Source organism: Coloeus monedula, assembly GCF_965178545.1.
Source record: "Coloeus monedula genome assembly, chromosome: 6".
Taxonomy (NCBI): Eukaryota; Metazoa; Chordata; class Aves; order Passeriformes; family Corvidae; genus Coloeus; species Coloeus monedula.
In genome coordinates this window covers 13,218,380-13,244,752 of record NC_138786.1, presented here as the reverse complement: position 1 = coordinate 13,244,752, position 26,373 = coordinate 13,218,380, and the positions used below count along the sequence as shown (strand labels likewise).

Here is a 26,373-nt window from a genome sequence, read left to right as displayed (position 1 = left end):
GAGGATGGTCCCTTACAGCAGGTGTTTGGTGTTTTTGCTGTAGTTATAAGAGCACGTGGTTTGGGGTTAATTATATTCTCATTGAGGTATAACAGTACTTGCTTTTAGGATATATGCACTCTCAAAGTGCAAAAGCCAGGATTAACATCCACCTGGGTAGGTCTTCCAACTCAAAAAGTCATGTAAAATATTCATCTAACAATCACAGAATCAATTAGGCTGGAAAAGACCTCTGAGATTATCAGGTCCAGCCTTCGACTGATCACCACCCTGTTACCTAGACCATGGCACAAAGTGCCTCATCCAGTCTTTTCTTGAACATTCTTAACATTAATGCCATAGATATTAATTAATGTTAGTTATCTCTATTTTTTTCTACTCCATGCAGTGCCTGTGATAATTCAAAGCAAAAGATCAACTCCCTCTGAGATTTCTACGTGTTTCCCTGCCCTGTGAGTGGGGTGATGCTGACTAAGAGTGGTACTATACCCCCAGGTGCAGGGGTGAAGGGGAAGAAGCACTGTGGTTGGTTTTAGTACAACCAAATGTTTTGCTGGTAAATAAGGTTTTTTTGGATGGAAATTGTTACTTGCTTAAATATGTAGACTGACTACTGAGGGCAAAAGCATTTTTAATAAAATTTGAGGACAAAAATGTGTTTCCATTTGACAGTCTTTTGACTTCAAAATCTGAAGTTGCTGAGGCTGAAAATTCTGGCATTGCTTAAGAGCATTTTAATTGTGCTTACTGGGACTTTAGGATCTCTTCCTTTTCCCTGTAGATCAGCTAACAAGCTAATTTAGCAAGACAGTGCTTATAACCAGTTCTGTGCTATGAAATCTTACATGTCAGGATCAGCAATGGTAAAACCACTCAGTAGCTTCTGGTTCCTGGAATTTGACTCTGTGCACATTTCCCCATATGTAAGTTGCAACATTATTGGTCACACTATGCTTTTGAAGTCTGGACTAATTAGGAGGATAATGCTACTCAAGAACTTGCCTCTCTCGAGCTCCCTAGTGAATATTCCTGTTGTGAATGATTTGGCTTCGTGTCTGCCACGCTGCTGGGGTGGGCCTGTGTGTGGTGCTTGCATGGTGGAACAAAAGGATGGCCATCCATGCCTCTTCTGCCCAGAAAGCATCTCCCCCTTGCTTATTCTGTGATTCTGATGTTGATGTGACTTCATGCATGCTGTAAAATAATTCAGGAAAAATAGGCACTGCCCTGTTTGATACTCTTCAGCTGAGTATAAGCCAGTGTGGATTCTGGAGAAGGTGCACAGACAATGTTAGGGTTGCACATAAACCTCGTGCCTCACTCTGCAAGTGTGCTGATTTAGAAGGGAGCTCACTGATTCTTGTGCTGTTGAGTGCAGGGTCTGGAGATTCTTCAAGACAGTATGTTTGGGTTGACTTGTGGGACACTGATGCAAAACATGGAGTGGAGCTGTAAATTATGTCTTCCCAGCCATGAGTCTGGTGGTTTGGGTTTCCTTGTTGTTTTTATTTATATTTAGGATAAAACTTTCTCTATTACCTCCTCTGTTTCTTCTAAAAACTTCAACAGCCTGTCTGCAATGTAGAAGTTCCAGTAGACATGGCTTTGCTTCTGAAAAGTCAGAAATGAAGTGCTACATAGCCTGTTGTAAACAATCCTCGTGCACTGTACTGTGCCTTAGCCACTTGATGAGAAAACCAGGCTGAGTTACGCTGTTGTCACGTGGGAAGGAATAATAACCTTTGATCTTGAAATCTGCTGCTGGTGGTAGTGAGAGAGACTATGAAGACATTCTTCAAGGACATTAAGATTAAACTTCTATGCTAGCACTGATTAGGCTGGAAAGGGAAGCATTGTACTCCCCTGGTATCTGTGATGGAAAATACTCTGTATTGCTTTTTCCAAAGTGGCTTGTCCAGCTGAAACTTTGTTTCAGTTACACCAGTCCACACTGCAGGCTCTTTGCATGCCATGCATTGGATTTCTAAGCTTTTGTTCTTCCAGAAACCTGAAATTTTTAGGATAGTGCTATTAATTTGAACAATTACTTCTGAAGCAGCAGTGTCCACATCTGTGAGATTAGCCTCCATTTGATATACTTGTGCTTTCTGACAGGCATCATGCCTCATCGTGATCTCGGGTCAGCCAGCATCCCTGAAATATCTGTGTTGGGTATCTCTCTGCTCAGATGGGGTAGGATTTCTTCATCCTGCTCCAAAGGTGGAATGACTTACCACATTGCTTTGCTGAGTTCAGTTTACAATGAGTAAGTCTGGATTCTTTTTCTTCCCATCAGTCAGAATCGGATCTGTTGAACACTGTGCCCAAGTAGTCAGACAAAACAAAGCCTTGTGTGCCAGGAAGGTCTGAACACACTGTCCCTAGTGTGAAAAGGCTTACGCAGCCTGCCCTGCCTTGGAAGAGATCCCCTTCCTTCCTTGTCACTCTCACAATTAGGTGAGTTAACCTGACACCTTAGGTTAGAAGCATGATAAAAAGTATTCTTAAGCTTTTTGTTGTTTGGCTCTAAATCCCAAAGTGAGGTTATGAGTGCTTCTCCTTGACGTGTCTGGGTTAAAAATCTGATGCTGAAATTCAAATCTCTTGAAAAACTTCACTTGGCACAGGCGACATGAATGTTTTGGAGCTTGCTGCTGATTTGGGAGTTGAGTGGCATGAAGTGCTTTGTTCTCCTTCCTGGTCCCTATGGGAGCCCAGGTGCTGGCCCAGCTCAGAGCAGCCAAATCTGCAAGTACAGATCACATGGAAAAAAACCACCTATTGACCAGTGCAAATTCTCCCTCTTTCTGGGGTTTTGCTGCTTAGTCACAAACTTCTGAGAAATGGTTTTGGGTGGTGGAAAGCACATTTCCATCTTAGACTACAGTGTGATTGATGACTGATATGGATGTGCAGAAAAAACCTGGGTACTCCCGACTGCTGAGCTGCTGGGCCTGCAGCATGGGACCAGTGGGCCTTGGGTTGATCAGCCTGGCTTGGTGTGGCTTTCATGCCCTGTCACTGTGGTGTGTGGAAAACTTTAGAAACTGATGTGTTAGAAATGTGTGTTTAGAATGTTATTGCTGTTGGAGTTTTTAGCATGAATTTCTTGTTCATAGCTTGCCCCCTGCAAGCTGTTCAGACACCCTTTTCTGAAGGAAAGTTACCCAGTGTGTTTTCATTTGAATTGATTTTGCAGCATATTTTACTATATAATATATGCACCATGCAGCTTCTGATGCTGGCACTCCTGAATGATTAACACACTTTGAAGGAGTACATTATTTCATGGGTAGGCAACCAGTTATTTCATTATCATTTAAAATTGTCATGCTCCAGGATAACTGCTATGTGTTTTACTGAGTTGGGTGAAGATCTGGGGGGAAGGCTAGTGATTATTAGCCTTGCTAATGAAAATAGATGGCTAAATAACACTTACACAGCTGTAATTTCAGCATTCCTGACACTTCTGGTTATGACACTTTCCAAACTTAAAGATAATAGTAATTGTCTGTAGTCTGCAAAATTAGTCTAGACAGTCTAATCTAAGGCCAAAAGGTTGGAGTTGAATAAATATGTAATTTGGGCAAATAAAGCTATTAGAGCTGTGCTTATCTTCTTGATGCAATAGTTCTTATTAGGTATAAGTGCTATTTTATAGCTTTTTCCTAAAGAATTAGCTTCTAATGATCAGTCATCAAATCTTTGAAAAATAAAGCACTCTAGACTTTGCTAATGAAATGGAATGTTTTTATGTTGGATATTGTCCAAGCTGGTGTTCAAAAATTCCGTGGAATTTACTGGTAATAGAAAAAAACCCCACAGGACAGGAATTAGTGTATTGCTATCAATGTCTACAATGATCTGGCAGTGTAAATAAAATGAGTTACTGGGTCTGAAAGAGTCATCTCAATGTTTCTGTTTTGCAGCAGAATATGTGGTATGATCAAAACTTCTGGAAGCTTTCATTCTTTGGGTTCAGTCCCTGTTTGGCACTTAAATATGTAAGCAAATCGTTTATTAATAAAGTAATTGTATATACCAGAGCTGGGTGAAAAGGCATCTCTTGGTGATATCATATGAACTTTATTAAGGTGCCTGGACATATAAATGTGGTTTGCATGGCTAGTATTTATTTAGATGAGGGATTTTTTTTTTAATTTTTAGGTGGCAGTTTGAACTTTCTGGTCTCTTGATCATCCTGAAGGCAGCAGGGAGTTATAGTGGAATGTCAGGACTGGGGATAATAAAACCTCCCTCTTTCACTAGCAGGAAGTTGCTGTAGTTTAACTGTATAGTGAAATACTAGCCTAGAAATATTTAATCCTAGCTTGACTCATTCTAGAAACCTGTAGGCTCTGGCTTTAGTGGGCTAGTCAACTTGATTGTTTTGCCTTGTTAAACACATGCTTTAAGAGGAAGAATGTGGAGAATTTACCTTCCTCAGGCTTTCTGCTTGACTCTTGCTGATGAACCCATCAGAATAAGGAAGGTATTAAGTTCAGAAAGTTTTGATCTTCTCTTGCTGTGGAGTCGCGGGGATCAAACATTTTCAGGCACTTAAAATGTGAAATAGTTTTGATCTTCTCTTGCTGTGGAGTCGCGGGGATCAAACATTTTCAGGTACTTAAAATGTGAAATAGAGTTGCTGTAGTGCAGCTTTGTTTTACTGGGTTGTTGGGCTAGAAAAATGTCTTACTTTAATTAATTTAATTAATGTCATTGTCTGGCTCCAAATGTCCATAACCTAAGCTAGACAATCGGAAAAGTCCAAGTTCATCAAGAGTTATGAAGTGGCTTCTTTGTTAATAGACTGGAAATGCCCTAAACATGGCTTTCCTTGGAGCCACTAAGCTGAAATCTGTTGCTGACTGTTATACTTAGGTCTAAGTTACTGAAGAGAGATTTTAATTGACTCTAAGTCTTTTCCCCTTACTTATACTTAGTTTATAAACCAAAATCTCTTAATTGCATTGTATATCATGAGGTGTTCTAATGATTTCATGTGTAGGAAAAAAGGTATTCTGTAACTTCTGCCTCACCAGGGGATTTTTGGAGCAACCTTACTTTTTCTCGTACAGCTGTGGTCCCCAGTATCTGGTTATACACAGTCCTAAAATCAAATATGCACTTAAAAAAAACCCAGACCAGTGCCTTCTTGAGAAAAAACTTGAGTTCATCATGAAGAGCTTGTGTGAGCTGCTAGTTTGAAAACTATCTAAACATGATAAAGCTTTATGGATGAAAAGGTAGTGTGTTGTGAATGTTTAAAACATTCCTTGAATTACGAGTCGTTGAGATGAGAAAGATGAAGTACCTGGTGTGTTCATAGTTCCTGCACTTATTTACTGTGAAGGAAAAATGAAATTAAATCAAGGCTGAACTATGCTTGCAGTATGGAGTATGCTTTACAGTCAGACATGTTTCAACTTGAGAAATTGCAGAGCTGCCTTCAAAGAATTTTGTAGGTGCTTACTGGCATTAAAGGGCATTAACTGAAGGCATTACAAAGAGGTCTTCTCAGGCAGTGAAAGTTTACCTTCTCTGATCTTGAGCAATGAAAGCTGCACCACCAGGAAGTACTCAAGAGGCCAAAGTTTAGTGCACATATTGCCTAAAACAGGTCTGTGTGAGTGTGCTTGGTGTTTGGTGTGGTTTGATTTTGAGATATTTGAGAGTTATAAATTGGAGGGAAATATTCACAGGCTGGTGAGCTGCTAATACCAAGTTGCTGTCCCATGGGGAGAGCTGTAAGGTGGGAACTGAAAGGAGACCTAAGCATGCTGCAGATTGAGTTTGAGTTTGAAAGGCGAAAGCTGTCTTTAAAAAGTATCAATCTGCTCTTTTTTTAAGCAAGTAAATATTTTAAAAGGTGTTAACATGCATTACAAAATATATATGAAAAGAAAACCACCTCTCATCAGTATTCACATTAAGTTCATGTAGCCAGCATCCACTCTGTCCATTATTTGAACCACAGAATTCTTTAGATTGGAAAAGACATTTAAGGTCATCAGGCTGAGGCTGTACTGGCATCTGATGGTGTTTAAGCTTGGCAAGATGTTAGCAAAAGGGCACGTAACTTTTCAGAAAAGTAGTTTTAATGATTTTTCTTGAAACATCTACAATTTGAACATGCACTGAAAGGATGCCTTAGTCAAAGTGTCAAAGACACTTTCTTTCCCCCAGGCAAATCTACTGTCTCTGGGTTTATTTTTTTTCCCCACTGGATCTTGTAATTATCTGTTTAGCAGTTACACTCTCCAGTTTTTTTACCTGTAAACCCAAGCTATTTTGCCAACCATGCCTTAGGTGCCAGATTTGAGGGAGAAAAAAAGGGTGGAGTTGAAGAAGGTAAAGCTGCTTTATTTTAAGTAGCAGTTAGGGGAAGGGCAAAAATTAGCAGACAGTGTTATAGGCATGTTGAAAGGTGCAAGAGCTGATGGATGTTCCCTGCCAGTGCACAAAAGTCAGTTTGATTTCAGTCTTTCATATTCCTGAGTCTTGGTCCACTGCATGACTGCAGAAGAAGTTGATGCTCCAGAACCAGTCTGGCTCTTAAATCTGTCACAAAAGTCAGTCCTGCTCAACTGGAGAATAAATCTGAAATTTCCTAGCATACAGCTATGTGGAGAAACACTGTTGGAAATGAGTGTGTTGATGGATACAAAGTCCAGGTGTTCATTTAGGAAATGCAAAAATTAAAGGTGCATGGACAGAATTAGATACATGTGCTAGTCTTCAAATTTAAGACCCTTTACTCTCCATACCCTTTCCCCCTTGTCTCCCCCCTTCCCCCCCCATCCTATCATATCTTTCCCCGCACCTGTGAGGGAAGCAAAACTAGTTTTGTTATTAGGCACTCTGGGTAGTGAGCAGAACACAGCCCACATAGAAAGGAGCCATGCTATATTTAGCTATGTGCATTAAATATGCCCATGCACTAAACACAGTTTTCTTAGGAGTTTTCTTTTTCTGATGTGCTCACTCAGTGATGAGTGTCCATGGAGGGAGAGGGACAGAAGAGTATGTGACTGTGTAATAGGACTCACTCCCATTTTTAGTGTTTCCAGACTAAACACAGCTTTTGACAATCCTTGCATTGCATAAAAAATTCAAGACTTACCTATGCTTAACCAAATGAGGTATTTATTTCTGTATCCTACTATCTCTTCTGTCACTGAGTTGTGTGTTGGCAGCGGAGTAATCTAATGGATGTACTCTAAGGCTGCCACAGCTTATACAACTACATTGCATTTTCCATTATGATTTTCTTCTTTGATAGAACCGTTAATGTTTGATTAAGCATGTACTTAATCATAAAGTTTGGTTTTATATATAATGTGTATTACTATTTCTTCGGGAGCAAATAAAAATTTTCAACTTGTGTATGAATTTCCAAAGGGCTTAGCTTGCACATGTCTCATGTCATCTTTCTTTCACTATAATTTTCTTCAGCTTAATCCTCTTCTCTCTTTGTGCCTCAGTTTTCACTGTTCATGAAGTGAAGTGTTTCACATCACTGGGTAATGGCAGTAATTGAAGTTACAAATGACATCTGTTTCCCTGGACAGCCATAACAATGCTGACAGTACACATTAGAGCAGTGGGAAGTAGTGCAAATTGAGGGAAGCATCACTGATTACTTGCAAGTACTGACTATCTTTTAATTTATATTCCTTGGAAGAAAGGAATGGGTGCTGTTACTGTTTGTATAATTAAAAGAAAGAACCTCTTAAGGATTTGTAGGAGTATGGGATGATTGGATGATGATACACTTGGCCTTCTGTAGTGTGAGGCAGTGTTCTAGTCATTATTTCTTTAGTCTGGTCTTCATCAAGATAATTCTAGACCTTCGGTCTCCTATTCTCCCAGTGTTCAACACCAAAATGCCCTCATTCTGTAAAGTGTGACTGTTTCTGCCAGCAAAGCATGCTGAATGCAGTCCTGATCATTTGTGTTTGAAATGGTGCTGGGTTGCTGTGGGTACCTCCTGCAGTCCTTTTCTGGTACTGGTTTGGACGCTGCACAGAACCTTTGCAGAGGTGGCACTTCCTGTCATCAGCCCCAACAGCATCCACCTCCTGCTTCCCCAGCACCAGCCAATTAAACCTGTCTGGAAATACTGGGTCCTAGTGAACCACCTGCTGCTCTTGGGGAGATGTATGTTTACTATGGGAACAAGCTTGTCAGAGACGCTCTGATTAGTGGTGTGCTTTTCGTTTGTTTGGGTTTTTCTGTGACCCAAGTACTTGGGGCTCTGCAAAACGCTAAATTGGTGTGTTTTGCTGTGTCTGTTCCTTTATTCTGGAATGCAGTCTGGGTTTATGTTTGCTTCTAGAAGTCAGGGTTTTTTTCCTGCATGTTTTCCTTGTTTTCTAGCCAGCCAGCTCAAGTATGCTACAGAAATGACTTCTCCTTTGTGCTGTGGAAGGAGGTTCTTTTAAGCTCTTGAGGTGCTGAGGCCCTGAGCTGTTGTTTTGCCTGATTACCCCTTCTGCTGGGCAGGTTAGCTCTGGACCAGGGGCAGCATAGTGCTTGGGCAAGGTGACAGGTTACTGCCACCCATCCTCTAGGAACTTGCCTGTGGTGACATAGAACCTGTCTGCTTGCTCCTCCAGGGACAGGAATGTAGATTAAAACTCCTAGAAATGGTGTCTCACCTCCTTTGCAGCCTGGAGGAAGGCACAATGTGTCACTGGGGTCATCACAGTATAGACTTGGCTGCTCTGCCCCTCTTAGGTAGAAGAGTTGAAGGCAGAGGCTGTAAGATTTCATGGGTGGGAAAACAATGCAAGTTGCAAACTGAGTTGTGCAGTCAGTCATTTAGATCTTAATTCATGGTCTGGGGAGGCTTTTATGGTGTAGCCAAGTACCTCAAACAGAAAGCTGTCTGCTTATGGCCCTACTAACTAACCATGGTACTGGAGTTCTGGTCTTAACCTAAGGCACTGACTTTGTCTATGGCTTGGAATGAATGTCAGAAATACTCACTTAAATGATGATAACACCGGTTTCTATCTTTTTCTGGGTTAAGTATTTCTGATGTGATCAATGTGGTGTGTGGTAGGGCTGTGGCTGATACTGCTGTTTGTTGTATGCCCCTGGTGAAGAACTGGCAGTGCAGGGGGGGAGTTGGGCTTTTCATTGGTTGAGTGAGTCAAGAGCAGGCACATTCTTGGTGAAGTTCAGGGGAAATTAGGTAAAACCTAGAGAAGAGATGATAGTGTAAAAGGCAGGTAAAGGAGAGACTGCCAGAAGAAATATTCTGTCAAGTAGCACAGCACAGGAGGTGGCTTGGGATCATGCATTTCAAGTATTTGGGAATGTATTCAAGTCTAAAGTTGAAGCTTTGGTGTTGGTGGATGCTACACATGTTTGTTTTAAGTTCTAGCATAAAAATTATAGCTAGGGAGGATTTTTGGGCTGTTTGCAATGCTCAAATTGTAGATGCTTATTTAAATCCAGAGCTGGTCTGTAACTGTAGCTGGAGGGTGGAAACCCATCTATTTCCTTGCCCTTACTGGGTTTGAACCAAAAACTTAAAACATGTGGAAAAAATTTAAATAAGCAACCAGTGGTTCTTTGAAACATTATGTGTATGTTTAGTAAATACAGATGGCGATTATAGAGGCAGCAAGGATGAATATATATTTTGGCATGTACCTCTCCTTTAGCTTACTCACAGTGGTGTGCTCTCACTGTGCTGGGCTGCCTGTCATTGCATGGCCTTCAAGCTTGGTGTAAAGAAAAAGGGAAGAATGTTATGCAGCCAGCCTCTGGACTGCAGTTCAGAGCAGCTTCCTGTCAACAACATCCTACTTCTCTCCCGCCCTAAAACATAAAAGTGCAAAATAAAGTTATCTCGTGGCTTTTTGGTTTGTGGACTGTGATTACTTTATGAAGGGTAAATGTGAACAGCTACATAAGAGCTGTGAGTTGGCACTGGGGTTTTCCATCAAAGGTGTCTTTACATAGTTGTTTTTATTAATTTATGGAGTGGGACTCAAGCTCGTAAGCTAATGGAGGAATTTCTCTGTGTGTATTAAAGGCAACATAAAAATGGAGGAAGATCATATACTTAAGAGCAGGTTTTCATATCTTCTCCTTACCAAAAGACTTGAGTGATTGAAACAATGATTTAGGGACTGCTATTGCCTAAAACAAAGACTGCTAGAGCAGTATTGTGTATAGTGTGATTGTTTATATGCACTGCAAGTAGAAACAAGTGAAGGTCAGGAGATTGTTTGAAATGCATTTTAAGATGACAAGTGTGTATATAGGAAGGGATTTTTGTGGTGGGTTGCCCAGCTGTAGGTAGTGTGGGGATGGGGATTTTTGTGTTCTTTTGGGTTTTTTCCCCTTTGCAAAAGTCCTTGGCAGTGGGCTTTCCTGTCTCTGGACTCAATTGCCTCAGCAGTCTTAGAAAGACAAAACCTAGAAAACCTGTTGCATAATATTCTGGGTAAACTGAATGGTCGATGAGACTACTGGGCTCAGCTTTCTCATTTCCATTCTAGGAGATGGGTGGAAAGAGCTTTGATTTTGCTGGTGATTAAGGGAGTGGTGCAACAGAAGTGTTCAAGTACTATCTCCTTAGAAGAAATTTAACTGCTTCTAATTATTTCCTGCAGGCAGTGGCCAACTGCAGTGGAGCCAGCTGAATGAGTCGTGGCTCTTTGGATTTGTCAGAGAAACTCAACTGCTGCTAGGAGAGCAGATCTGACAACCTGGTCTGTGTCAGGCCACCCTAGAGAGCTGTGCCGTGTGTTCTGTGCCAGCTCCCATCCCAGGCTCTGGCTGTAGCTTCCTGCTGTTGCTGTAGCTTAGCAGGGCAACTGCTCTGAGGAGTTAGGGCTTGCACAGACAGCTTTCATAAAGGAGACAGCAGCAGGCAGGCCTGGGTATTCCAGCACTCTGGCATGTGCTTGCTCCTCTGAGTTGTCTAGACTTGGCATCAGTTTGAAACCAGTAGGTTGTCGGTGGTTTGTGTGTGCTGGAATTGTGCTCCTGTCAGGCTTTTAAGCAGTTCTGCCACAAACTTGTTGACCTCTACAAAGTTATTTATGCTGTTGTAGGGTCTTGGGCTTGCTGGGTGTGCAGGCACCTTGCCAGGATGGCATTGAGGAGAGAAGGGATGGCCTCATGGAATGTTTCAGGATATGCTCTGCCATGCATTAATTCTTTAAACATTGCCTGAAAGAGAGTAGGAAGGTCCATTTCTGCTCAAATGGATAAATACTGTGTCTGCTACATCTAAGTTTTGTAAATCAGCCCTGACTGAATAAGGCCTGCAAGCTGTGGTTGTTGTGTTTCCTGTGGCACATGGTCCCAGTGCAATTTGGGAAGACTCCTTCAAAACCGGCAGCTGTTTCAGGCACATCAGTCTTGTCCAGTGCCTGGAGGTAAACCACAGCACTAATTGCCTTGCAAACCTCTCCTGTAGTGTCTGTGACAGCAGATTTGGCAGTGCAGCTCCATGGGAGGGAAGAAAATACTTGTAAGAGCAATTGTTACATGGGGGAGCTCAGGCATCTGCTCATTCTGAATTTGACATGTGCCTGATGCTGGATCAGGGCAACTTAATCTTGTTTCCCGTTTTGAGGGAGGAACCGTGTTCCATGTCTCTGTACCTAGTCTTGCACTCTCGCTTCATGTGTAGTGGTTGGGGGTTTTTTTCTATTTAAAAAAAACAAACTAAAAAGGGTGGAGGGAATCACAGAAATGCCCTGCAGATTACAGAACATGCTGTAGTTCTTGGCCCTTGGACAGATGATGAGGAAAATAAGAAGAATTCCTCTGAGATCATTATGGCTTTCTTTTTCTGAACTCTCTTAGTGAAAAATATTGCCCTTGTTGGATATAAACTTGCTGCTTTAGGTGTTTTGCTAATACTGATTCATGAGAGTGAAATAAATCAATTCCAAATTCTCCCTTTTATTTAAAAGCTGCTATCCTTTGCCATTTTGTAGATGTAAAGGTTCAGAGAGTAACTTTGAATTCTGTAGGATGGAGAAATGAAAGCTGAAGCTGGAGAGAGATAGGGAGTAATTTCAGAGTGCAGGCTTTATCTTCCATGGTTCAGTCACCTAATGCTTTTTTATAAATATCACTTTCTGTTTCCTTTATGAAACATAGGACTGAAATTCCCTTCCTTGTGATCATCCCTTTAAAGTCAGATTCTGTAAATGATTTTATTTATACATCTGTATGTTCACAAAAGTTTCTCCTCCATCTTTCAAGGTTTGTTAAAGGCCACAGAAGAACTGAGACCTTATTTACAGTTCGTGTAAATTCATTCCTCCAAGTCTGTTCTTAAGCTCCTGGATAGCACATTTTGAGTCATGGATACAGGCAAAAGAAAAGATGAGAACAGTTTCGAAGGCTGAATTTTTTCCTCTTTAAATCTTAAAGGGAAGCAAGGTAAAGGGATGACTTGTAGTTGAAAGAGCTTCTTGTTGTGTGGTGAGTGTTCTGCTGCCTATAGATATGCACTTTGGCTGGGAATCCTGACGTTTGTGTGCTGCATTTAGGATCCCATGCCTGTTGGCTTGCTGGAATTTTTTTGGTGGTAGAGGGTTTGTTTGGGGTTTTGTGGGGCTTTTTGTTTTTTTTTTTTTTGCTTGGTTGGGGTTTTTTTTTTGTTTGGTTGGGGTTTTTTTTGTTTTGTTTTGATTGGTGTGGGTGGGATTGCAGCAGGGTGACTGTTTAGCCTGGGTGCCATCGATGCAGAGGTGTGTAGGTGTATCCTGAGAGGACACTGATGTCTGCTTAAAATGCAAAGGAGCTGTTTAGGGTCTCTGCTCTGGGGGTCAGCAGCTTTTCAGTGTGGTGCCAGATCTAAATGAACAGATCAACAGCAACCTGTGCAATCTCCTCCTGCAGCCAACTGCGTGATGGTTGTGGTACATGAGTGTAGGTTATATATAGTACACACAGCTGGTCAAGTGTGCTACAACTGGTGATGTGTTTCTCCCAGGAAGGCAGCTGCAGCTCAGTTGATGAGCTCTTCTGGGGAACCCCTGTCCATGCTGCTAAACCAGGACCTGGCATGGATGTGTCCAAATGGTGGGGTCAGGTGGGTGCTGTTCAGGACAGTGTCCTGCAGCCTGCACTCATGGGCAGCTCCAAAGCCAGACTGGACAAGGACAAATACAGCCACATAAATTATCTGCCAAGAGCAGAGTTAACTGTGTTCTGCACTGACAGCGGTGTGTCTGGAGAAGGTTAGTGGGCTAGTGCTGTGATTTCAGTTCTTCCTTTTTTCCCCCCCTTTTTTTTTGTTTTGTTTTGTTTTCCCAACCGTGACATCTGTTAACTTGACTTTGGTAAATTTAGAGGAGCAGAGTGGTGTCTTGTTGGTATCTTTGAGTTGGTGTGATGGGACAGGTGCCTCAGCAAGGACTATGAATTCCAACATGGACAAGGAGATGTACCCTGGCTTTGGTTCTATCTTCTTAATGCAAGAACAAAGTCCTCTTTTTTGCTCCATCCTGGGAGCCAATATGTAGTTTCAAAACATTCCTAATTCCTTACTGGCCCCCAGAACTGAACAATGTACACAGGTGGTACTCCTTCAGTTCTGCACAGTGAGGGTAATGCACTGAGTGCCTGCTGGGAGCATAGATAGGAAGGAATTTGATCAGGGTTCAGATTTGTCATGCCAGTGTGCTTTAGTTTTAGGTGGAGATAACTTTACTATGACTGCATGCAAGCTAAAACTTCATCCTTTGAATTATAAACTTGTCTTCCGATGGCATTGTTAACTCAGTATTCAATACCAGATCATCTAGTCTCTAGAGAAATGTACCACAACGTGCTTTGCTTCACAGTTTGGTTGATAAACAACAGCCTGGCAGTGTCTGGTGAAGCCTTGCGCTTAGGCCATGGATGGCACAGGCATTTCATGGCTTATTCTGCTTTCAGGGGTTGTCTTCCTGGAGGGTGTAAATGCTTAAAGTCATTAAAACCAGGAGAGAAATCCTGGGAACAAGGATGATCCAACAAATTTTATTCAGCTAACAAACTAACTGCCACTTGTGCTTTGTGGAGCTGTCGCTAGAAATTGTTTTAAAACTGCGAAGGAATTTTAGAAACAGCTGAGGAGATCCTGGTACTTCCCAGAAATTGCTGCCTCTGGGAACAGGGGAGAAAGTCCTGTAAACTTGAGAATTCTAAAGAACTTCTAAACCCTACCAGAAGTTCAGAGAAGTTATGAGAGTCCTTAGAAACTGAAAGTTTCTAGGGATTCCTGAGAAATTCTAGGAGTTACCAGTAATGTCTGGAAAATGTTAGAAATGCTGTGGGAATCCAATTAACTCAGTGACTCTGCTAGTAATCTCTACAATTTATAAGGAATAGGAAAGTCATTACCAGTTATCTTTGGATGAAGTGTCAAATGGCTGTACATGGATCAACATTCTCATCTTCCTTAAGCTCTCAATTGTCCACTTTTAGCATCTCCCTCAGTGAGTGGTCTGTGTGTGTTTGTCTAAGACACAAACTTGTTTTCTTCTCTGCAGTCCTACTTTGTTACGGATTATGACCCAACCATTGAGGACTCCTACACCAAGCAATGCGTGATAGACGAGAGAGCTGCACGCTTGGACAGTAAGTAGCCCACCCACAGTGCCCACCAAACTAGGATTTGGAATGTCCATCATTCCCAGGAGTTACCTGGGTGACATGGTGGAATGAAAAACACACCTCTGTGCTGCCTCTCCCAAGTGCAATATAAATGCTTGGCTTTAAAAACTTCATTTCTTGTATGTTGGTGATCTCTTTAAGGATAAACCAACAGCCCTCATCCCCATGTATCTCTGAGCATTTTCCATCTGTTTCAGCTGGTCAGGAATTAGCAGAAGTCCTCAAGTGTTTTGTTGTTCAGTTTGTTTGGTAGGTCTTGAATTGTTCAGTCAGTGCAAGACCTTGTTGGGAATATTAGAAAAGTATTCAGCAGTATCTGTGGAAAGTGGTTTCTGCTTAGCTGTGGTGCACAGGAGAGGCTCTCACAATATCTTATTAGGAATAATTTTTTTTTCTCAGTCTATCAGACCATGAAATGTAGTAATCCATATTTTTGCTTGTGTTCAGTTCTGGATACAGCAGGACAAGAAGAATTTGGAGCCATGCGTGAACAGTACATGCGGACAGGGGAGGGTTTTCTGCTTGTTTTCTCAGTCACAGATAGAGGAAGGTAAGCCTGAGGTCAAGTTATTAAAACAAACAAGTTTTAATTATTCTTAAGTTACACCTTATCCTTCACTGAAATAATCTCAAACAGAAACATTAAGTATGCATTCACTTTTAAGTTCAAGGTGAGATGCTCTTTCAGCACTGATGAAGACTGATTTTGACCCAATCACTTTGTGAAAGTATCCGTTTGTTTCAATAGATGACTTGAAAGCATACACAAAAAAATGACAGCTCTATTCAAGAACTTTATTACAGTCCAGAATACCATTTTCCTGGAAGTGATTGGTATTCAGTCAGTTGTTAGGAATATCCCCTTGCCATGTGCAGCATCAAGTAGCTTTGGCTTTCTGAGTGGGTTTAGGGTATATGCCTGCACTCTTTTTCAGGCAGTGGTCCCTCTGCTTTGTCCCATGCATTGACTGAATGACTGCAGAGTGGAGATGAAGCATCATCTTAGAAGCTCATGGAGAGCTGTGCTTAGTGGCATACATCCAGAGACTGATAACAGAAGGGATGCTTCTAGTTCACCTTTGCATGAGGTGTCTGACTACCTAATTATTTTTAATGGGATTTTTTTACTGATGATCATCTTGCTTCTAAATTTCAGCTGGCAAATTAAGTGTAAATGCCTTCAGACTATATGTCTGGAATTAAATACAGTGTCTGGGAAGGCTGCAAAGGGTATGTGATTGTCTCCAAATATCTGTGCTGAAGGTCCTCTTGTAGGGATGTAGCTTTAACAGTGTTTACTTGAAAGCAGTGATTTATTTATTCATTCCCCAAAAATCTTTGCTTAGGCCAGAGTTAGCTTTTTTAGTATACTATCCTGGAAGAAGTTTTCTGCTCTGCTCACCTTTCCTTAAACACTGCTGGAATATTCCTTACTGCTTGAACAGCATCAGTACCTGATATAACTTAGTTGGTAACTGGAAACCTTTCTGATCATTTAGCCCTGTCATTTCTCTGTTCTTGAAGAAACAAAACTTTTCAGCTTTGATAGCTTCCCCAAAAATTCTTAGAAGTAGCTCTGGAGGTTGCCAGCTGAAATATTGGTCACCAGGATCTCTGTGCTGTAGTTTGAATATTCCAGATGGAGTAGAACTCCAGAGTCAGTAATTGCAGAATGGACTGTGGTTGGTTGACTCTCTTCCCCAGGTCCCTGTGGATTGAGACACAGTGTTTTGCTCACCCTGCAGCCCCACCTCAGCCCAGTGCAGAGGACACTGCTCACTTGGGGATTTTTTAGTTTGAGTGTTGAATGGTTCTCTAACTGGTCATGCTGTGACTCTGGAGTGCCTGCAGCTGTCTGTGCTTGTGTGTCATGGCAGGGCAAGTCCAAATAGGTGACTCATCATTTCTGAACTTTTGCAGAACCTGGGAGTCTATGAATTAGTGCACTGATGCTCTACTTGTGTTCTTTCACAGCTTTGAAGAAATCTACAAGTTTCAGCGACAGATTCTTAGAGTGAAAGATCGCGATGAGTTTCCAATGATCCTCGTCGGTAATAAAGCAGATCTGGACCACCAAAGACAGGTAATTCATTTGCTGTTAGTTACTGCTCACTTTCTTCCAGAAAATTCAGTTTTCCCCTCAAAACTAAACTTCCTCCCACAATGGGAACAAACAAATGAAGTCATATCATACAAACTAATTCCAGTGCAAGAAGCTACACTCAGTTTTTGTACTTGAAGAACCTTAGGAGCATGATGGCATTCCACGCACAGCACATCTTCTGTCTGACTCAGTGGGGTTATGTTGAGACCAAATCTATTCACAGAGCTGAGAGCTTTCTGTCATGACTTGATTACTCAGGCATGAACGTGTCTAATTCCTCAGTTCTGGTACTCGCCACTGCACTGTGCCAGCAGAGTGCATTCCAACACTAACTCCACCAATCCTTACTCTTCAGTGCTCTTGCTTTTACCTTTCAGTGCTGTTAGATCTAAATTAGGAGCTATTCACTGTTTTCTCTTTGGCCACTCTGCATAACTGACTCAAAGCTTTAAAAGTTGGAAGTACAGCAACGCATTTTCTGTTATGTTTATGTACCTTAAAGTTGTGAAACCAATAGTTTTCAACCTCCCCTCTAGTCACAAGACAACTTAGAAGATTTAGCTTAGAATGATTTAAAGGACTTTTAAATGTGTTTTCCCTAGTTGCTATTGATTTTTATTGAATCAAACTAATTTGAGCTGAAATGAAAAAAATCTTACTATAGCAGCAGGAAAGGAACAGATGTCAAACTTGTATTTTCTTCAGCAACTAATTTGAGAAGCTTAATATTTTCTCTTGAGACAGTAAGATAACACCTAAAGTTTGCTAGCAAACACATGATTTTCTGAGAATAAAGTAAATATAACTGTAAAGAGAATAAAGTAAATATAATTGTAATTGTTTTAAGAGTGTCACAAGGAAAACATAGCTTAAAGAGCTCAGTGGGTTGTATGTGCATTGTTGAATTACAATTACAGTACCAAAAAGTTCCTGTGGCGCATGGTCCCTTGACTGTCACAGCCTCTTTATCCCAGAAGCTGTGTAGAGAGATCATGACAAAATTAAAAGCTATGCTGAAAAATGCTGCCTTGAAAGAAGTTTTCACAGAAGTAGCTCACAAACCCCTCGAAAGTAACTTTGAGCACTCACACATTCACAGAACAGCCTGTCCCTGAGACAGAAGCACATTTTTTTCATTCTTGTTACCATCATGCCCCCATAAGAATTCCCAGATTTAACCTTACAGGTCCTGGAACCATATGTACTTTATCTCCTGCACTAATGCTGGCATGGAAATTATGGAGATGAAACTGAACTGTTCTGCTAGTTGTAATTGCTGAAGGACAAACACCCTGATGCTTTGGGAAGGGAAATAACATCATTGCTGTCAGCCCCAGCTCTCAGGATACCTGCAAGTGTAGTTGGTAATCCTGTACGTCCATTTCTAGGAACAGCTGTGAACTTTGTTCTCTCTCCCCCACCCTCCTCATGTTATTGCACCACCTCTGCCTCTCCCTTAAAGGCAGAGAGAGGTGCCTGTCACCTCTTCTGCTTGTCCCTCTGTCCTGTTCCAAGCTGCTTTTTCAGGTGGTGGTGGGCTGGAACACATTCAAGCTCAAAGCAGCTTTTTTCAAGTTGCCTAACTTTGCAGTTTCGCTGCCTGTATCAATATATGTCTCCAAAATCTCCTGTTGTTTTTTATGGCTATATTAATTGCCTTATTTGATTAGATGCTGAGGGGTATAACTTTCTGGTGCTCTCACTCACCATTTACGTGCCAACTGGTGGACTTGTTACTCCCATTATAAGCTGAGGCTTAGGCAGATGTAGCTGAGAAAACACTTCTGGGTTTGCTTAAACAGCTACTTACGTGTTCTTAACTCTTCCCTGTCCCTTCCCTGTCACATGGTGTGTTTCACTTGGCCTTAAGTCAGTATGAAGGAATTGTTTAGGGATGCTGAGCTGACATAATTGGTCCCCACAAGGGAGAGGGTCCACTCCCTCTTGGCTTCACATTCCCACTCTTTCCTTTGCTGGCCCCAGATGTCACTTGAAGCACTTTTGGAGTTGAATCATCTCTCTGGATGGGGAGGAGCAGAAATGGCTTCCTGGGACCTGTGCAAGCTAAATCAGCTTGCTGAAAGATTTGAGTGCCAATGCTGGGAGCATGGGAAGGGGTGGGACTGTGGCTTGGAGCAGAGCAGGGAGGAGCTGGGGTGGGGGGAAGCAAGTGAGACCTCGCCTTTTGGCAGCAGCAAGCAGTGAGATGTTATCAGCTGGGTGTTAAACACAGGGGTTGTTTCTTCTCCATCATGCGAGCACTCAGTACAGCCATCCGGTCACTGAGGGGAGCAGCTTGGTGATCTGACTGAAAACTTGTCAACGAGTCCTGCCACCAACTAAACCAACTAGTCTGAAAGTGAGGAAAAACTTCAGCAAGGTCGTCCTCTCTGGCTGCAGGTTTCTTGTGCAGGCAGCTGCCGCGGGAGGGCTGGGCTCAAAGGCGAGAGTGCTCCCTCACCTTGGCTGGGAGTGCTGGGTGAGTGGGAGGTGTGGGGTATCCCCAGGCTGGGACTTGTGGGCAGAAACATGACAAGGGCAAGTCCTCTGCATTTTTACACTTTGTCTGCTGATGTGTAGGCCTCACTTGGGCACCACCAACAACCTGCTGAGCCAGTGTCACACTTATCTTTTTCTTATCTGGTTCTTTCTGAACTTCTTTAATCCCAACTGTACATTTTTCAGCTTCAGAGTTCACATAACATTTTTAGAAATTCAGGAAGCTGGGTGTCAGATTTTAGAGCAAAACTGCTTGTACTGGGCATCTGCCTGCTTTTTCCAAAAGGCAGGAGGCAGACTAGTGAAACATGTGCAACCCCTGAAAGACTAAAAGTTAAACAAAGTGATTTAGTGTGTTTGGATCGGCAAATGATACTCAACAAATCTTCCCAGAGCCCAAAAGAGTTAAACATGTGGAAAAGTTCTGGGTGTCTCAAGGGTCTGGCCACACCTTTAGCCAAGTAAATGTGTGTTGAGGTTGAACAGAGTACAGAGTACTATCGTTGTGACACCATAAATCTGGAGGCTAATGGTGCATAACTAATCATCCTCATGTGGTGGCAACTGTTTCTCAGGAAATACATGAACTGGGTTGTACAGCAGAAGTGCACAAACAATTGTATGATCTTGATGAATTGTTGGGGCTCACCAAAGGTGTGGAGTAAATTAGTGGGGCTCTTATATACCAGAGACACCAACTCACAAGTGGTTTTGGGAGAGGCATGAAAGAGTCAGTTTGAAATAGCAATTTGTCATGGTAATAACCATATAGATAAATAGAGTTAAGCAGCTTTCTTGTGATTTTTGTCTCTCAATATCCCCAGGTTATGTTGACAAAGAAAAATGAGTCTTTAGAGGACAAGCAGGCATTAATCTTTAGAATGTATGATAAGAAATGAAGCTGCCAGTGTTTCCAAATTCCCCAATCAGTCACAAATTTCTGACTCTGAAACCAGAAATGAAGCACCATCTTTCACTGCTCTTTCTTTAAAGTAAATGCTGTGTAGCAGTCTTTCTCTCAAATGGGTCAATTCCTTAGAACTCACCACTGGATGTTTCTACTGTAGGATAATTCACCAGATGTTTTAATAATAACCACTGGTGACGGAGGAGTAGACTTGTCAGTGCAGGTTATGTATGACTTTCTGTAGATAACTGCTAGCTTAAACTGGGTCAAGTCTGATCATTCCCCAGATGGCAGGGTTTCAAGGAAAATCCAAGTTGCAACAGGAAAGTGCTTGGGTTTCATTAAATGCTAGTTCTTGCTTTTGCATCATGACTGAGCTAACACAATGACCTAGTGCTGAGATCATCTCTGCTGGCAGGTACCTTTAAAGCAAGCTTTTAAAGAGAAGTCCGTGGGACTTAACTCTTAACCATTACTTTCTTGTATGAGTGTGACAGTAACTTCTTGCAGTGGTAGATGTTGAGGCTGTGTCCAGGGACACGTCTGTGCCCGCAGACAAGAGTGTCCCTTCTGATCTTCCCGTGGCTTGTGTGATTTTGGGCTTCATAGAGAGTGATCAGTTGGGCATCTGATGCAGTGTCTGAACACAGTGAGCCAGCCTGAACATGTGTCAGTGCTTATAACCACAGTTTGCACGTGCCAAAGCAACCTTGGATAGGAGAGTGTGGACAAACTGGAGTTAGTGGATAGTGAACTATCCCTGCAGGAAAACCAGGATGATGGATGCACTCCTGAGGAGTGATGGAACTCTTGGCAGGAATGGGCAATGTTTGTGTGCTGGGAGCACTGTAGGGTGACCACAGGGTGGCACAATGGATTCCTCTCAAACTTGAGGAAGCATTTCATTGTTACCTGTATGATGTGTCCCTTAGTCTTGTGTCAGTGTCCTGGCAAAATACAGGTGCAGTGTCAGGTTAGGCAGCCTTGTAGAGTTGCTTTAGGTGGAGGAAAGCATGGAAACTTCAGAAATTAATGTATTTCTGACAGATATTGGGCACAATAGTGAAGAGAGAGGGACATATGTTCACAGGAGTATTGTGCAGATAGTCAAATGAAAACTGTTTCAGAAGAAGAATGTTAACTTAGGGAGGTGGGCAATAGGCTTTTCCATGTTTGACTCGCTCACATCTTCTGTAATGAGTTTTCATTTGAGAAACTTTTACTAATTGTCTGAACAGCGTGAATGAGTGATATCCAGAAACAAACAGTAAAATGTCCTGTAACAAAAAGGATGAGCATTATGAGTGGTTCTCGTTTGTATTCAGCCTTAAGCTCGCTAAAACTGCAGAACCAACACACAGAGATGTACACACAGTTACTACCATCAGATCTGTGGTTCTCTTCTGTCAAAATAACATCTAGACTTCTTTGAAGAAGAAGGATTTAGTTTTTATTTTGGTGCTGATGTTAAATAAGCTGTCCTATCACACTTCCTGAAATACCTGTCATGTTACAGGGTTGTCATACTTGAGAAGGGACAACAAAAAGATGAAAATTCATGTTTTTATTTTCAAGTATTTCTATGTTTGTACTTATGTTTTCCTCAGCTTTGAAGATGGAACTGGTATGTTCTGGCCTCTAATTTACATCTTGGGCACTGCAAATGTTTCCATAGTGTTTCCAAACCAAATATTTTTTTTAACTGACTTTGTGGTCACTAAAATTGACCACAAGTAAGTTGACAATATACTCATAAGGCTGACAAAAAAGGTTATTTTGGAATTAAGCAGTTACAGATATTCTAGTAAATACAACAGGAACTTTAATGCATTTATAATGTTTTAAATGCAGGATATTGTGGAAGTGTAATTTAACTTTATTACAGGGTTAGTTTGACTTATACCTATAATGTGCTTTAGATACAATAGTGAAGAAATTCTTTAACACATGTTTAAAGGCAGAGTTCAGTTTCTCCTCAGGATTATGCATTCCTTGCCAATTATTTCTTTTTATTGAACTTCAACCTCTAGGTTTCTGGGGCTGCAATAAACTGTGCAGGGGTGAAGAAAAGTAAAAGGAGTTTGTTTTGTAAGAACTGTTATATCTATACTTTAACTTATCTGTCTGAGGTAGAGATATACAGAAGATTCTGGAAGGTCTGGTGCAAACTTTAGGAGATTCTACAGTGTCACTGATGTGCCAGAAAACAGCTGCAAGTATTTGTCCAAGTGCAGCCTTCTTAAGCTTTGGAATCAGAATATTTCAGTATCTGAGGTCAGAGTGGAGGGTTGAAGTGGAATTGTTCTTGCTAGGGGAGCAGGAGTCTTCATTATTATTCAGTTTTCAAACAGCAGAGGAGGGTTGAAGGATTCCAGTTCTCCTTATGTGCCCTGCAGTTAAAAAGACAGACTCCATCCAGTAGCTGATCTTGGGGTTGCTTCTAAGGGTTTCTTTTTTTGCTTCAGCTGGTGATGATAACACTGAAATGAATGCAGAGTTGCTGTGAGTGTTTGAGCTCAGCAGATGCATCCTGAGTTACTCCAGCTAATGGCACAGGGTGCTGGGAGCATTTTGAAGAGCTTCACGAGGGTTTAGTGGGAGCAGCCGGGATTTCAGCAGGAAGTGTATGAATATAGTACCAGTGGGATGCTAAGGACAGAGGAATCAAACATGTGGAGATGCCATGCATGAAGGCTCTCAAAGCACTGTGTAGCTGTTAAGAAACTATTCTGCAAGCTGAAAAGTACTTTGATCGTGCACTGTGGGGAATGCTGCCACTACTTTTCTATTCCCATCTATTTCTGTTTCTGTGTAGCTTCTTAATCTAATGAATATTTTGAGTTCCTTTTCAAAACTAATTTAAAAATAAATCCTCCTTATTTCTGTTCTTATATCAGTCCTCTACGTGCTGGTTTAATGTTTTTCTGTGAAAGCAGTGTAATCTTTGACATGTCTTCCTCTAGGCATTGTCTTGGCAAGATCTGTTGTACTTCCTTTTATCACTGAAAGCTGCCCTTTCCTCCCTGGCCCTGTGGGTGACCTTCCCGTTGGAGCCTCTCATGCCTTGCACCACTCAGGGTGGCCTCTGTTCTCTGACCTCGCTGCTTTCCACCTCATCCAAAAATATGCACTGATCTCCTTTGCTTTTGCTCTGTGACCAACTTATTCCTTCTTCCTGGAATGGTCCACTGGCTTCCTGTCTTCTGCTTCATCACTTTAAATTTTATACCAACTTTTCATGATGCTCATTGTTTCCTCTTCATCTACTTTTCCACTGTTTTCCCAAGGAGTCATTATAGATCCAGGATTGCTTTAATATTTATGGATTACCTGAAGGCTTTGTGGATTTTTAGAACTCTGGCAATCTAAGCTATGTTTAAAAGTGGCTGTGTTAATATTTTGCTATATCATTAATAGATCTTTTTTTTAATGACTTTTATAAAGACTTAGAAGCTGAACAGCAGTTGTTGTTTTAAAAGTAGTCTGATTTTTTTGTTCCTCTAGATTTAACTGGGACAATTAGAGGGTGAATTAGCAATAGTATTCAGAATTCTGTTAGCAATTCAGCAGATGGTAACTGAAGCACTTGCTTTGAGGAGGAGCAAAGGAACCATGTCTGCATTTGAAGGAAAACTTCATCTTTATGCAGAACTGAGGAAAAGGCATTTGGAGTGAGGGGAATTTCTTGGAGAGTCAGTCTTTGTCTATTATTTTAAAAAAAGTCTGTTTCCCAGTTATATCATGTGGACAGGGTGCAAACTGTGCTGTGCCCAAATAACCATTACTGTTTGAGAGAACTGGATCCTTAACATGTACATGCAGTGTCTGCTGATACAAACCTGCTTGGAGAACCCTTGAGCCTAATCACTGATGTCTGTTACAGGTGACACAAGAGGAAGGCCAGCAGCTGGCACGGCAACTTAAAGTAACGTACATGGAAGCCTCAGCAAAAATCAGATTGAATGTAGACCAAGCTTTTCATGAACTTGTCAGAGTTATAAGGTATGGCAATTGAGACCAGATAATTAATGTCCATATGTTAATGGATAGCTGCAGGAAAGGTGTTGAAATGCAGTGGGAAATTGCTGGGGAGATTCTGCCTGCTGTTACCTCTAAGCTTTGACCAATGATCTCCATTATAAAGCACTCAGGTTCATTAGGAAAAATGCTTACATGAATTTAATATGTATTTGAAAGAGAATTTTGTTGCCTTAATCTTTCAGATTTTATTGATCACCCAGTCAGTAAATGTGATAAAGTAAATCTGAGACTGGCCTTCTGTAAAAAATTGTTTCTTATAAAAAGAAACCCAGAAGTGAACTCAAAAATTATCACTTACTTTATCAGTAATTTGAATGTAAAAAGGAAGTGCATTCCCTATGAAAATGTAAAAAGACAGTGTAGAATACAGTAGTTATGTTTGTTTAGCTGAAAATTATTCCATGAATTTAATTTGAAATACCTATTTCCAGGAAATTTCAGGAACAAGAGTGCCCTCCTTCACCAGAACCAACACGGAAAGAAAAAGACAAGAAAGGCTGCCATTGTGTTATTTTCTGAGAATCCCAAGAACCAAGCTATCAACTGCCAGATTATTTTTTTTCTTTCCATCATTTTACATCACTTCTGGTATTGGTCTAGCCTTATATGTGCATGTCCTAAAAGTGGTCACCAGAATAGCCTTAGTCCAAGAAGCTGGCAGAATAGTTCTTGAAGAAGACTCGGTCATCCTGGGGCAGACTTCAAACCAAAACACTAAGGCTGCTTCTCTAATACCACAGTTCCTTCCTTCTCTCCCTTCAGAGCTTGCGCCTTGTGGAGTTTTATTCGCAAAGGAGACGAAACAAAACCGTGTAGGACAAGGTGTTGAAGTCATGCATAAGTTGTCTCTTGTGAATTAATTTATTTTTACTTCTGACATTTCATTAGCTATTACAGAGACCTATATTGGAGTATAGAGAATACTTTTTAAAAAAGGGGTGGATTGGCTTTTTTTTGTTGTTTTTTGCCCTCAGTTAAATTAGACTTGAGTATTCAGCTAGCCTTAAGAAACCTACACTGAATTTCATTGTCAGCAAAAGTTTTCATCTCTCATTTATGCTGCAGTTTTATTTCGGTGGCCAAAACATTCTACTGTATTTATTTTATGAATCCAGAACAGCTGCAGGATGATTACTACTACTATTAGGATATGGCCAAATACCTGAGCTCATTCTGGATTGAGGCATGTCAGCTCATTAAGAAATTTCACATTATGTTTGAAAACAAATTGTGTCTTCCTTTGTATTTCCGGGTAAGGGATTAAGGAAAACTAAAATTGTAGCTGTTTTTGTTTCATGTGATATAAAAACGAATTTGATCTTTCCATTGTCAGAGATGATTAAATGTTTTTGCTATATACTTTTATACATTATTTTCTTATCAAACTAGTTAACAAGTATTTTTATATGTTTGTAAGCAAATATGCTTTCACAGCATAACTTGTGTATATGTAAAGATGAGTATTTAATTCTCACAGTTCACTTTTAACTGACAAAATGTGGGATTTGCCAAACTGTGGTAAATTTCTCCTTACTCTCCCCGTTATACCCAAGAATGGCCAATATTGTGCCTGCCCAGCACACCTATAGAGTAAAATCTAGTGTTGTGTTTTAATGAATTTCAGTATCCCTTACTAAAGACTGACCATTATGTGAATTATTAAACTGTAAGACTTTTAACTGATTGTTTAGTTAAACTGTGGATGGTTGTTTGAGTTCTGTGGATTGTGTTTAAACAATTCAAGAGTATGGTCCCTGATATTGAAATACTGAGTGGTATTGCACAGTTGTCACCTTAATTGAATGTGTCCAACAGTTCTTTGAAACTTGATTATTAAGCAAACCCTTGTATAACTTCAGGTGCTAGAATTAAAGATGATCTAACCATTTTCGGGGGGTAAGCACACTGCCTCTTTCTGAATCTCTTCCAAAACCTGCATTTTTTGGGGGTGGGAGGGGGGGAGGAGGGAGTGATGGAACCTGGCTAGGGAATAGCAACGCATGTCTGCACAGCATTTTCAAGCTTGGAAGTAAAGAAAAGCCATTTCAACTTGAGTCATGACAGATGACAAAAGCTGATGTTTGCTTTGGCTTGAAGTGTGTAGTCAGTGGTCCAAACAATCCTTGTGTTTTCAGGCTCAGCTATGCTCACTGTCAGGTCCTCTGCCATGAATCTG

At 41.2% G+C, this 26,373-nt stretch overlaps 1 protein-coding gene across 1 annotated transcript in view; it reads left to right on the top strand.

Moving 5' to 3' along the window:
* RRAS2 (RAS related 2) overlaps positions 1-26,049 on the top strand; it is a 42,857-nt gene extending 16,808 nt beyond the window's left edge. The window contains exons 2-6 of the mRNA XM_082283245.1: positions 14,523-14,610; positions 15,094-15,196; positions 16,621-16,729; positions 24,040-24,158; positions 24,629-26,049. Coding sequence (XP_082139371.1) covers positions 14,523-14,610; positions 15,094-15,196; positions 16,621-16,729; positions 24,040-24,158; positions 24,629-24,716 — 507 coding nt within the window. The 3' untranslated portion in view covers positions 24,717-26,049. The remainder of the gene's footprint in view (positions 1-14,522; positions 14,611-15,093; positions 15,197-16,620; positions 16,730-24,039; positions 24,159-24,628) is intronic.
* The last annotated feature ends 324 nt before the right edge of the window (positions 26,050-26,373 follow it).